Consider the following 13,600-nt stretch of genomic DNA (forward strand, 5'->3'; position numbering starts at 1 on the left):
CAGTAATCAGTCCAACACCATCCAGGCCCATCGGGGATAGGAGGGGTGCTGAGAGATACGGAGAGAAACATCTTAGCCTTGTTTTCAGGCCCTGTGGGAATAGGAGACTCTAATAGAGCTGAGATTTTAGCGGCGGAACAAGGTATTCAGATTGCAAAAGAACTAGCAGTTCAGCAATTGGTAGTTGAAGGAGACTCTAAGATTGTCGTGGGATGGTTGACAGACTCAGCTTCAGCTATGTGGTGACACAGATTTATTGAGGAAAGTCAACTGGCTCACAAGAAACATGACTGTTACCTCTCTGGGTGGGAAGATCAGCAAATACCTTAGCGGATGGGTTAGCTAAGCAGGGGGCTTCAAGGGAACATTTTTTTTGGGCTGCTCTGTAATTTTACTTCGGGCTATTTCTGTTTTAATTTGATGCAATACTTTATTAGAAGAGGTAACAGCTCGTGCCTCTTTTTGGGTTTCCTGTATTGCCTTATTATTTCTGGTTTAATAAATTATTTTCATGTATAAAAAAATGATTAAAAATATAAAATAGGTGAAATCCTGAATTTTTGAAAGAAGACCAATGAAAAATACAAGGTTCATAGTGTCAATACATCCTTTCTGCCATGTTGGGGTGTCTCGATATTTTGAACTTCGATGTAGAAAACTTTATCTACTTTTTGCCTTTTTTAGTATATAATACAATAAGTGGTTGTATATGCAAATTAACTTTTTATTCTCTATCCTTGTTAGGTTGTCATGGTGGTCAATGGAGGTTTTTTGTAATTGTGTTTCAGTTTCACTTTTACATTCTAATATCATTGGAATTTTTTCATCTACGTCTAGGTGAATATTTGGAAGGACCATAATTTTCTTTTATATTTAATCAAATGAAACTTTATTGGTTATTTTTATTGATTTGATTTTCCCTTCTCCTTGATTTATTTACCACATAAGGGACATCTGATAAAGAACCCCGGTACCCAAAGGGCCAAAAGTTTGCTTGAGATACCTAGTGCTCACCGTATCATTATTAGTGGGACACCGCTGCAAAACAATCTGAAGGTGCTTTTATTTTTACACTTTTATATTATGATTTATGAAACCCATATATACAATGCTACAGATTCTTTGATGCTTTTTATTGCTATCAAGTAGGAACTTTGGGCTTTGTTCAACTTCTGTTGCCCTGAACTTTTGGGTGATAAGAAAGAGTAAGTTCTATATCATGCTTGGTTATCTTTTGCTGACATAGTACTTTCATGGCATTGAGTATTGAAGTCTTTTTAGGTTTAAGGAAAGATATGAACAAAAAATTCTTCGTGGGAATGAAAAGAATGCTTCTACTAGGGAAAAACGTATTGGTTCTACAGTTGCAAAGGTATTGATTTATTATTAGGAAGTTGGCTTATTTGGAGCTGGGTGGCATGATATTGTGTTAATGAATTTGTTGATCAACAGTTTCTTCTGTTTTGTTTGTATTTATTAAGGTGGTGTCTGGAACTGTAGTATTGCACTCCCATTTTGACTCAATGTAAATGCAACATAGGTGATTTGACTTAAAGTATGAAATATGCATTTGGTTGGGCAGATTTAACTTCAAATGGTTACACCACATTTTGCACTGGGTTATGTGCATGGGCAATAGGAATGGCATCGGGGCGGGGATCATGCTACCGGTCCCCGATCCTGATTTTGAAATAAATCCTCGTCCATGACCCCGATCCCCGACGGGGATAAAAGTTGTCCTCCATCCTCATCCCCAATGGAGATGGGTTCCTCGTGGAGACCTAAATCCCCCAAAATTGTTAATTAACAGTATTTTTTGAAAAATAAATTTACTTACAATAAAGGAAAATTTTAAAATATAAATAATATTGTAAATTTATTTTGATATATATATGTATATATATATATAATATAAATAATATCATATATAAAGAAATAAATAATATATATCGGGGTCAAGGTGAGGCAAGGGCTTCATTCCCCCTCCCCAACCCCAACCCCGGCTGGGGATCCCTATTAGTTCCCATCCCCAACCCCATTGGGCTGGGGAAGTCGGGTACACAGCGAGGATGGGGAAAATTGCCATTGCTAATGGGCAAGTGGGGGAAAACATTAGAAGGACATTTCTAGTATTTAGGGGGCATTCCCACTTCATCCCATCCTACGTGGTGCCTAATTGTCACAAGTGACTCCCTCACTGTGCCAACAAGCACCTTCCACTAGGGGTGTCAATTGGATTGGATTTGGTCCAATCCGATCCAAGTCCAATGTGAGTCCATTACAAATGGACCAGGTCCAATCCAATCCATTGAATTATTTTGGACCATTTTGAACCGGTTCAATTCAATGTCTAGATCGTCCGATTTGTTCAAATTCGTTTTAATTTAGATTGGTTTCAACCTAAACCCAGTCCATTGAAACCTATAATCTTATATTATATCAATGGATTGGATATTGGCTTAATCCAACCAAATCCAATATAAATTTATTATGGACCGACCAAGTCCACTCCAATCTAATAAATATTTTGGATCGGATTGATCCAATCCAACGTCTTATTGGTCCGTCCAATCCGTCTCTATCCAAATTGATTTTTGATTGGATGGAGTCCAATCCAAAACTGGTCCATTGACACCCGTACCTTCCACCGTGCCCTCAACATGCCTTCGGAGTGTCATCATGTGTGTCATGGGTGGACTATGCATGTATTTTGTATGAGAGGAATGGTAATGGCATTATTGTAATTATCCGATATGATTTTTCACCATTTTGACGTTTCCTTCTGTCACTTCCCCAAAAGCTTAACTTGCTCTTTGAGGGGAGGTAGGTAGTTGAGTGGTGCCAAGACTGTCTAAAGGTTAAGCACGGGGTTCCTTCAACACAAACTTGTGTGCTTGTCCTTGCCATTTTAATGCAATATAAAGTGCCTTTTTGACTAATTGGTGCACCTCCTTGTTGCCTTTTGTGTGGTGTTGCTTACTTTCATAGGCTTATTCGATCCAATTAGCGATGCACGGGGTATTGAAGCACATATTACAGTCAAGAATGGGAAAATGGAAAAAGATTCAAAGAAAAGTGGGGTAAAAAGGAAGGTGGAAAGCCTACAGGTTGAGACAAAACAAAATGAAGTCACAAAGGATGATGAAGACGTAAGATTTGATGCAAGCAACAGAGTGCTGAAGATGTGGGTGGAACACTTTAAAGACTGAAGGGATGAGAGATCCAACATATGGATAGCCGAACCCTGCAGGTAGGTTGGGCGAAATTTCAAAAATTTCTCTCCCATGTGGGAATCACATTCTCTATTTTAGAAAATTGCATTTTCAAGGATCAATCTTGAACCCTAAACCAGACCAGATCTGAAACCAAAAGGTAGGAGTAGTAATAACTCCCAATGAAGGTGTTCACGCCCAAGGAGATCTCCGAAGACTGCTCCCACTGAAGATGACATAGTGTAGGGTGGAGCAGAATCAACAGGGTGGCCCTTCAACAAGAACCTGATTCTTCACCAAGAATCTGATGGAGGGCGAGTGAGCACGATTTCAGATCAGTTTTTCTCCAAAAACTAATATCAAGAACCTTTCTTGATCGCTCCTACAGGTGGAGATTGAACTGACCATGGCGGCAGCAACAAGAGAAGGCAATAGCAGAAGATGGCGTCAGTTCAACTACAGCTGTCTTCTCTCTTGTATCAATAATCTGATTGGGTGAATTGGGGTTCGCCCTCCTCCTTTATTTATAGCCTTAAAGAGAGGTTCTCCTAATCCCATTAGGAGTTTCCTAATCCAAATATTGTATTTGGATTTGGACTCTCTTTAAGAGATAAGGATAAACCTTTATCTTATCTACAGATAAAGATCAACCCTCCTAATCTTATTAGGAGTTTCCTAATCCAAATCTTTATTTGGATTTAGACTCTCTGAGTGGATAGGGATAACTCTTTATCCTATCTACTGATCTAAATCCCAGAACCGCCCCTTCTTTAGTTAATCATATTAAACCAGTTCGAATTGGGCTTTAGGCCCATTAAGTCCATGTGCTCACCTATCCTCCAAACTGTTGCCCAGTTGGGTATCCTTGTATGGCGTGGGACCCAAACATTGATCTACACATCAACCACATGGGTTCAGCCCAGCCTCTGTTACAAGGCCTGGCCGAATTCACTGTAGGAAACAGTGAACCCCTGAGTCCATCACCATAGGGTCTTAATGGGCCCAACATTTACACTAAATGGTCCTTGGGTCAAACCACCTTATAAAAACCCAAGGACTGCGGGCAGATGCAAGATTATCCCATCAGGTATTACCCTCAATGGTCTTACACTTAACCTCTCAACCCATAATGATCAAACACTGCTCGACAAGAGATGACCTCTCCCTCGGTTGCAAGGTACAATGCTGCACTATCTATTCACATGGATCCCGGGAATTAAAACCTTTTGCAAACATTTTGAAACCATAATATATATATGTATATCTCTATATAAATATATTTTGCAAAACAAATTTCAACGGTTGAAATCGGCTGCTAATAGCTTTGGTTTCCATCAGAGAGAGTGCATCCCTGGTCATTCACTTTGTCCGACAAAGGGGCTGATCCTGTCACTATGATCACCCACTCAGATGAATTCTCGGATTGTCCCAACATACCTAGGTTTTGACCCTCTCTAAGTATCTCACTGATTGGCATATCAAAGACAACCCAATCCGACAGCTAGTGCAGTATCATAATCGAGTCTAGGGGTCAGGTGTAACATTCCAGTTTTTCCCATCTATCTCCAAGGTCCAGGGCAATACTGGAATTCTGGTCCGGTTCAGGGTTTCAAGAAAACCCACAGTGCATGTACCTCAGGTCTCACCCTGGCAGCTGAGACAAGGTAGGCCAAACTGAACCGGGTCCAATCCCAAAAGGAACGACCCAGGCCCATACCGGCTCACTCAGAATGCTCTTGGGTGGTAAGAAGGACACACCTGCTCATGACTATTCAAGTAACCACGTGACCTTAGAGAAGAGGGGCAAGCTAGTGGGTCGAACTTGTGGTCTATCATCTTCAAGTTCGCTCCCTCCTATTCTGTTGAGAAGGAAACAAGTTTCAGGGGACCAAACTTCATCTTTGCAGTGGCGACCTTGAAAAGACTACAGTGCGTCCAATGGTGACAGACCAAATCCTAGGTACTCTAGGGATAAAGTGGAAGATTCTGACGTTGAAGACGAAGGATGGGTTGACTACAGTGGTTCAGATGATGGAGACTCCATCGAAAATTCTTCGATAGGTAGTATTGATGACTACCAAAGAGAAAGGGGCGTGGTTTCAGAGGACCTGAACACAGGCATACTATTTCTGGAGGAAGAAGGCTCCAGAGATACAGATGGTTATGCACAGGGAAATTTCGGTGGTGAAGACATTGTAGACCTACGAGGAGAGAGTGTAGAAGCAGGAGAGAAAGCCTTTAATTTCATTAAAGGAAATCCAAACCTAAACCCACAACTCAAACAAGTGTTAAATGAAGGAATTGCCAAGTGTATCTGTAAGTTTGCTAAGACTACTCCAGTTGAGGAAGGGCTAAAAGGAATCCCTAGCGGTCAAAGAAAACAAAATGGTATTATAGCACCCATTGGCCACAATACATCTATGAGAGTAGGCTTAAACCTACACTCTGAGTAGGAAAATATTGCTTCAGAAAAGCCTTTCACCTTGTTGCAACCCTTCCATTCCCCCCCAAGTATGACAGTCAATTTGGTTTTTGATACTAATAAGGTGTCTGTGCCTTTAGCAGGTGTTCAAGCATCCAACATCGGAACCAAGCCAAGAGCCTGTTTATATGACAGTCAATTTGGTTTTTGATACTAATAAGGTGTCTGTGCCTTTAGCAGGTGTTCAAGTGTCCAACATCGGAACCGAGCCAAGAGCCTGTGTAAGCAAAGTTGGGGCAGTAGTAGATGATAAGGTAATTGTAATTGCTGCAGGAGAAGATGAGGAAGAGCAAGAGAGGCTAAGAGGAGAGATAATCTGGGAGCAAATAAGTGCTAGTTTTGAGCAGCTAAAGAGGAAGGAGTAACAACTGCCGCTAGGTACAGGGGAGGACAAAGAAAATGGAGAGGAAGGAAAGGATAAGGAGTTACCAGACTTAGAACAAGAATACAGGAAAGAGACTCAAGATATAACAGGAGAAAAGATAGAAACCATAGCATGATTTGTGGAGAATTTAGGCTGCAAACTGAAAAACCTGAATGTTCTAAAGGCCCTCATTAGAAATTCAAATGGTCCTAAAAAAACTAGAAAGAAAAAAAATTAAATGAATTTGAGAGACTGAAACTAGATGTGAAGGGGGATAAGGAATTTAGTGAGAAGGGGGAGAAAAGAAAAGGTAATAAGTAAGGTCTTCCAGCTTGGGCTTAATTTGAGGTGATTTCAAATGAAAATTTTGAGCTAGAATGTTAGAGGCTTGGGGAGTGCGAGGAAAAGAGTAGTAATAAAGGAGGTCATTAGGAAAGAAAACCCTGACATAGTAATAATACAGGAATCTAAGTTGGCAGAATTTGATAATAAATGGGCTAGAAGTCTTTGGAGATCTAGAGGTCTGAGTTGGGCCTGGTCACCCTCATGGGGAGCTTCAGGAGGAATTATAATTTTGTGGAGAAATGAGGTAGTACAAGGCAAGGAGGAACTGATAGGCAGATTCACAATTTCAATTAAATTCTGATAAGTGGAGGATGACTTTGAATGGGTCTTGACAAATGTCTATGGACCAAATGGCTATAGGGAAAGAAATGAGACGTGGGAAGAATTAGGTGACATAAGAGGGGTTATGGGAAGGGCCCTGGTGTATTGGAGGAGATTTTAATGTAATAAGATTCATAGGAGAGACAAATAACCAGAGACAGAGAATTAATACTAGCATGAGGAAGTTTAACCAATTTATCAATACCTTTGAGCTTAAGGAAATTCCTCTAGTACACCATAACTTCACCTAGTCCAATTTGCAACTAAACCCAATTTGTTCTAAACTAGATAGATTCTTGTTTACCTTGGATTGGGAAGAACATTGGGGAGGACTAGTGTCCCGAGCATTACCTAGACTCACCTCTGACCACTGGCCAATTACCATCTGTAAGGAAGGAAGCTTCAGCCTAGGACCTACACCCTTTAGTTTTGAGAACATGTGGTTGTCCCATCCAGGGTTCCTAAAAAAAGTGGTGTAGTGGTGGAGAGAAGGTAGACCTAGAGCCAATTGGAAAGGAATGAGAGTACATAGGAAGTTATAGATACTAAAAGGAAAAATTAAGGAGTGGAACTTGACAGAGTTTGGGAAAATAGAAGAGAAGAAACAAGAAATGATAGATAGAATTGAAGGGCTAGATGAGAAGGAAACTCAAGGCACTTTGGAGGAGAGAGATGGGAGCTAAAAAAGCAGTTGGAAGACATTTTGTACAAAGAAGAAGTCAATTGGAGACAAAAATCCCGACACAAATGGATTAGAGAAGGGGATGGGAACACAAAAATTTTTCATGCCCTAGCTAATGGGAGAAGAAGCAAGGATCTTTGCAAGGATCTTTGCAAATTGGAAATTGGAGGGGAAGTTATAGAGGACCAAAGAGAGATTGCAAGGAACTTTGCAGAGCACTTCAGAGTTGTGTTTCAAAGACCCCAAGGTGATAGAAGGATTGGACTGGCCAACCATTTCAGATGATTGCAAGAATTGGTTAGAAAGGAGGTTCGAGTTGGAAGAGATCAAGGGGGCAGTGTTTTCTATGGATAGAACAAAAGCATCGGGGCGAGACGGATTCACCATGGCATTTTATCAGGACTGTTGGGACATATTAGAAGATGACCTTAAAGCAGTTTACGATGAATTTTTTGACAGAGGAGTAATAAATCCTAGTATGAATGCCACATTCATTGCATTGGTGCCAAAAAGAGTTGGAGTGGTCCATCCAAAGGACTTCAAACCCATAAGCTTGGTGAATAGCCTGTATAAAGTCGCAGCTAAGGTGTTTTCTTTGAGGATAAAGAAAGTGCTCCCTTCCATCATCTCTTCTAACCAAGGGGCTTTTGTTCAAAATAGACAAATAACAAATCAAGTTTTGATAGCAAATGAGTGCCTTGAAGAAATGAAAAGAATTGGAAGAAACGGCATAGTTTGTAAATTGGATCTAAAAAAAGCCTATGATTTGGTGGATTGTTCCTTTTTGATGGAGGTTTTAAGTCACTTTGGATTCGGGGAGAGGTGGTGCAAATGGATCTGGGGTTGTATCCAAACATGTCATTACTCGATGCTCGTAAATGGATTGGTGGTGGATTTTTTTGAAGTAGAGCATGGTATTAGACAAGGAGACCCCCTTTCTCCCTTTCTCTTCACCCTCATTGCAAATGTCTTGAGTAGATTAATAACAAAAGCTGATACAAGTTAGCTACTAAGAGGTTGGAGAGTGGGGAGGGATAGGGTGTCGGTTACCCATTTACAATTTGCGGATGACACCCTTCTGTTTTGTGAAGGGGATGATATGACATGGATTAGGAACCTAAAGTAGACAGTGCAGCTCTTTGCAAATTTATCCAACTTAAAAGTCAATTTCGAGAAGAGTTGCATTGCTGGTGTAAACATGGAGGATAGAGTTAGAAGTTTGTGCTGAAATCTTGGGATGCAATATCTCTCAATGGCCCTTAAGCTACCTAGGATTACCCTTAGGAGCCAACCCAAAGGACTCAAGCTTTGGGAATCAAGTTGTAGAAAAGGTGTCAAAGAAACTGGCATGTTGGAAAAAGGGCTACATCTCCCTAGGAGTAGGAGGTAGGATCGCCCTAATAAAGTCGACCCTAGCAAACCTCCCTGTGTACTATTATATGCCAGTTTTCAAGATGCCAGTGGGAGTAAGCAGGAGCATTGAGAAATTAATAAGGGATTTCTTGTGGGAGTTAGGTGAAGAGAAAAGAGATCATAAGGTGTGCTGGGAGATAGTTAGTAGAGATATAAAGTATGGGGGTCTTGGAATAGGAAATATCCAAAAAAGAAATTTATCTCTACCAGGGAACTGGTTATGGAGAATGCTGAAAGAAAGAGAGAAACTTTGGGCAAGGGTGGTGGTGAGCCTACACGGGCTATTGGACAATGGATGGGATGCTGGTTCACTGCAAGGGGCTACCAGAACTTCACCTTGGAAGGCCATACAAGCGATTCTACCTTGTTTCTTGCCTCTTGTAAGGTATGAACTCAATTCTGGCAACCTAATCAAATTCTGGGATCAAATTTGGTATGGGAATTCCCCTTTGAAGGACTTACCTCTTTGTATTTTTTATCATGTTTCAAGAATGAGCCAATTTCTACTTTCTTAGTCCCTTCAAACTCAACCAATGGCTCTGATTGGAACCTTGGCTTTAGAAGGGGATTAAGGGATTCAGAAATTGATAGTGTGCTCTCTTTAATCCAAAACCTTGAAGGAATTTTCTTTGATCCTGATAAGTTTGATGAAAGAATTTTGACACCTTCCTCTTTGGGTTTGTTCTCCTGTAACTCTTTCTTCAAAGTTTTAACCCAACCTCCCCTTAGTCCCCTTCAATCTTTTCCTGTTAAGGAGGTACGGTGCAAGCCTATCCCACCTAGGATTGTAGCTTTTTGTTGGGAAGTTATTCGCAAAAGAAGAAATACTTTTGACTAGCTACAAAGGAAGAGGAAAAAGTGGTGCCTTACCCCACATTGGTGTGTTCTTTGTAAGGCTAATAGTGAGACTTGCTTTCATTTATTTATTGCTTGTTCGTTTGTTGTTGGCATTTCGGAATGGCTTTTTTCCTTATTTGAATGCAGGTGGACACCTCCGGCTGACATCAAAAGTCTCTTTGACTCAACTTCCTGTCCATGCCTGAGGAAGATAGGTAACATAATGTGGAAGAGTGCTAGGGCGGCAATAATCTAGGTAGTGTGGGGAGAAAGAAACACAAGAATTTTTAGAGAAAAGGAAAGAACAAAAGAGGCATTGATTGAATCAATTCTGATTAGAGTGGCTCAATGGCTGAAATCCTTAGAAGGCTTTTCATATATATATATATATATCCATTGATGACATCATTAGAAACTGGACTCAAGGTAGTGGAAGACTCAAATGTCAACAAGCAGCCTGTTATTCCTATCTGGGCCCCTCCTGAAAGAGGATTCATAAAGCTTAACTTTGACAGAAGTAGCATGGGAAATCCAGGAAGGTCAGGAATTGGAGGTGTATTTAGGGATGAGGAGGGTAAAATGTGCGCATTATTCTCAGGCACAGCAGGTGAAGGAGACTCACTAAGAGCGGAAGTAAGGGCAGTTATGGAAGGGGTGCAAAGGGCTAGAACCATGAATGTTAGAAAGCTAATTTTTGAAGGAGATTCCAAACTGGTAGTGGCTTGGCTACTGGATGAGGAAAGTAGGATGTGGAAATACAATAATGAGAAGAAAAAATTCAGATGGATCACAAAGGACATGGAACTGAGAATACAATGGGTGAAAAGAACAGCTAATTCGATGGCTGATGCACTAGCCAAGCAAGGGGTTGGGAGAATTCAAACATTTTGGGCACAAATGTAATTTTTAATTATAATTAAAGTCTAAAGGGAGAGATAAGAGGGCTTGTCTCTTTCCCACTTTGTCTTGTATACTTTCTTTTAAATTCAATGAAGTAATCAGTTATTCATAAAAAAAAAAAATGAAGCACAACATGGGCTTGCCCACGCCTAGGAGACCAATGAAGCACTAGGCGATGAAACCATCGTAGAGAAAGCTCCGAAGGGCTGCACATCCAAATCAAGCAAGCATGACAAGTCGGTTGACAAGCTTGCTGCTTTGTACACACATTCTTCGTTGCAAGGTAACAATTAGGGAGATGCATGATCGAGCGGAAGAGATCCATCTTAATGTTGAAACCATCGAGAGCTCCATGGTGGAGCTAGAAGCCTGCTTGAATGTCATCTTGAATGATGTCTAAGACGTCCTAAATGACATCATCAAGGAAGTCCTTGGCATGTCACCCCAGCAAGAGGGGAGCTCCTATCGATCTAACATACAAGACCAGGTTGACAAGATGAGAGCCGAGTGGTCAACATGGAAGAGAGCCATGCCTATGCTCATAGCCATTCAAGCATCAAGAGAGAGTGGATGGCCATGAAAGCTGCTATGGCCACCCCCATAGATATACAAGCACAACTAGACGACATGATAGGAGATATGACCCTTCTAAAGAGAGCAATGGCCAGCACACCTAGCCCTTCCACATCATTGGCCCCTGCTTGTGTGAAGGTTCGGGAGCCTACACCTTATGTCGACTCCTGCGATGTTTGAGAACCTGACAACTTATTGTGGTAAATGGAGCAATATTGCCTTGTTGTTGGCATTGATGATGACATAACTCATGTTCGTATTGCAACTAGAGGTGTAAAATGGGCCGTGATGGGCCGGCACGACACGACTTGCCTGCAGCCCATGCAATGTGTGGGCTATGCTGGGTCGGGCCACAGGTTCGACCTCGGGCGTGGGTCGAACCGGGCCAGACTTTGTTTTTATTTTGTTGTTTTTTTTTGACATTTTTGATTTTTTTTTATTTCTTTTCTAAGTAAAACTAAAATATTTAACTTTCCTTTGGGAACTATTTGAAAAAATAAGAAATCTAACAAAGAAATGAAAAACATACTTAACCAAATAAGAAGTCAAAGAGACAGACTCAAAGTGAATAACAAATTGGAAAAATAGGAATTTTATTTCAATTAAATTTGAATGATACAAAGCATACAATGGTTGGATGAATGAAATATGAAAATTGGAGAATGGAATAAATTAATAAAATATACAAAATACAATATAGTTACAAATTGAAAATAAAAAATTATGTTATTAAAAAATATCAAATAAATTAAATAAAATTAAAACAATATTTATAATAATTTGAAAAAATGCTATACAACTATCGAGTATATAAAAATATTGACTTCATCATTTTCTCCTATTCTTCTTGACTTTGATCATCTCCTTCAGGTGAAACATTAGGTGTAGTGTCATGCCTTCCTTTGTCTTGTAATTTATCTTCAGCATCTAACTAATCTTTAAAGTAGATACACATTTTTAGACTTTCATCATTCATACAACTTCTCTTGTCGTTCAATACCCTAGTACCTACACCAAAACAAGAATTCGATGGAATTGCAAACATCGGAGGGGTTAGTAGATCACATGCCATGGTGGCGAGAATTGGATAATTTTTTGCCTGTTCACTCCACTAGGCTAAAATATCAAAATTATTTGTTCCCTCCTAAGTGAAGGAAGAATCACCTAAAATAGAAAAATTTGCTTATAAATAAAAATTAAGTTCAGTAAATGAACTTGTTGTTGAGGCAATGGATTTCTACCTCTTATTAAATAAAAAAATTTTTCTCTTCCACTATTGGACTCAAGTTCCGAAGTGGAAGGTGCAACTGTACCAGTTGTACAATTTTTATTATTCACTGTTACTTCAAATTCATATAAATTATTCATTTCAAATAATAAATTATTAATTTCTTCTTTTTTATATCTAATTTTAATATTCATATTGTCACAATATGTTTCAAGTAAAATATCTAAACCATCTTTCCTAATCCTAGGATCTAATATTGTAACTAAGCAATAAAGAGGAGAAATATTCTTCCAATATTTTTTAAATTTATTTTCCATTATTTCAACAATACTTTTAAATTGTGGATTCTTTCTATATTTTGCAAAACAATCACTAATCATCATTAATTGATAAGTTCAATTACATCTAGTTGGGTAATAAATACCTGATAATTCATTAGTTGCATCATAAAAATGTTTTAAAAAATCTCTTATACAAATTGCCATTTCCTGGTCTTCCTCAAATATAATATCAGGAGGCATTTTTTGCATTATAAAAATCACTAAGAATTTGTTTGTAAGAAATACAACTTTCTAATATAGCATAGGTAGAATTCCATCTATGTTTAACATCTAATATAAAATGTTTATATTTTAAACCATAATTTTAACATAAATATTTAAATTCTTGTTTTCTTGCTTTAGATAATACAATTTCTAATTTTAGAAATATGAGTAGAAATAATATTTAAAACATCCTGAATACATAAATTTAAGATGTGACATGCACATCTGTTATGAAATAATTTACCATTTAAACATGGTTTTAATTGAGATTTTAAGATAACTATTGTTGAATCATTATTACTAGCATTATCAAAACTAATAGAAAATAATTTTTTGTCAATTCTATATGCATGTAAAGTATTTAAAATACTTGTAGCAATAGCTAGGCCAGTATGTGGCCATTGAGTCCTAGTAAAACTTAAAATTCTTTTATTTAAAAGCCAATTTTCATTAATAAAATTGACTGGTAAACAAATATAATTTATGTTAAATTTATAAGTTCAAATATTAGAAGTAATTGCAACTTTAGAATTAAGGTTTGATAATATATAAATTAAATTTTATTCATACGCATAAAAATTTTTTAAAGCATCTGATATAATATTATTCCTAGAAACTTTTTTAAATTGTGGATTTATAGAATTACGTAACCGTTTTTCATGTTTAGTATCTTCAGTTAACAAAAATGGTTGTTCAAC

General features: G+C 38.6%; 1 protein-coding gene across 1 annotated transcript in view; it reads left to right on the forward strand.

Annotated features, from left to right (window-relative positions):
* The window catches only part of LOC148873875 (protein CHROMATIN REMODELING 24-like), an 89,158-nt gene that overhangs the window by 26,864 nt on the left and 48,694 nt on the right, over positions 1-13,600 (forward strand). The window contains exons 2-4 of the mRNA XM_088962007.1: positions 949-1,056; positions 1,150-1,205; positions 1,282-1,372. Coding sequence (XP_088818133.1) covers positions 949-1,056; positions 1,150-1,205; positions 1,282-1,372 — 255 coding nt within the window. The remainder of the gene's footprint in view (positions 1-948; positions 1,057-1,149; positions 1,206-1,281; positions 1,373-13,600) is intronic.

The sequence above is a fragment of the Nelumbo lutea genome, chromosome 1 (assembly GCF_056320005.1).
Source record: "Nelumbo lutea isolate HS-2025 chromosome 1, American lotus-T2T, whole genome shotgun sequence".
In the NCBI taxonomy this organism is placed as follows: domain Eukaryota; kingdom Viridiplantae; phylum Streptophyta; class Magnoliopsida; order Proteales; family Nelumbonaceae; genus Nelumbo; species Nelumbo lutea.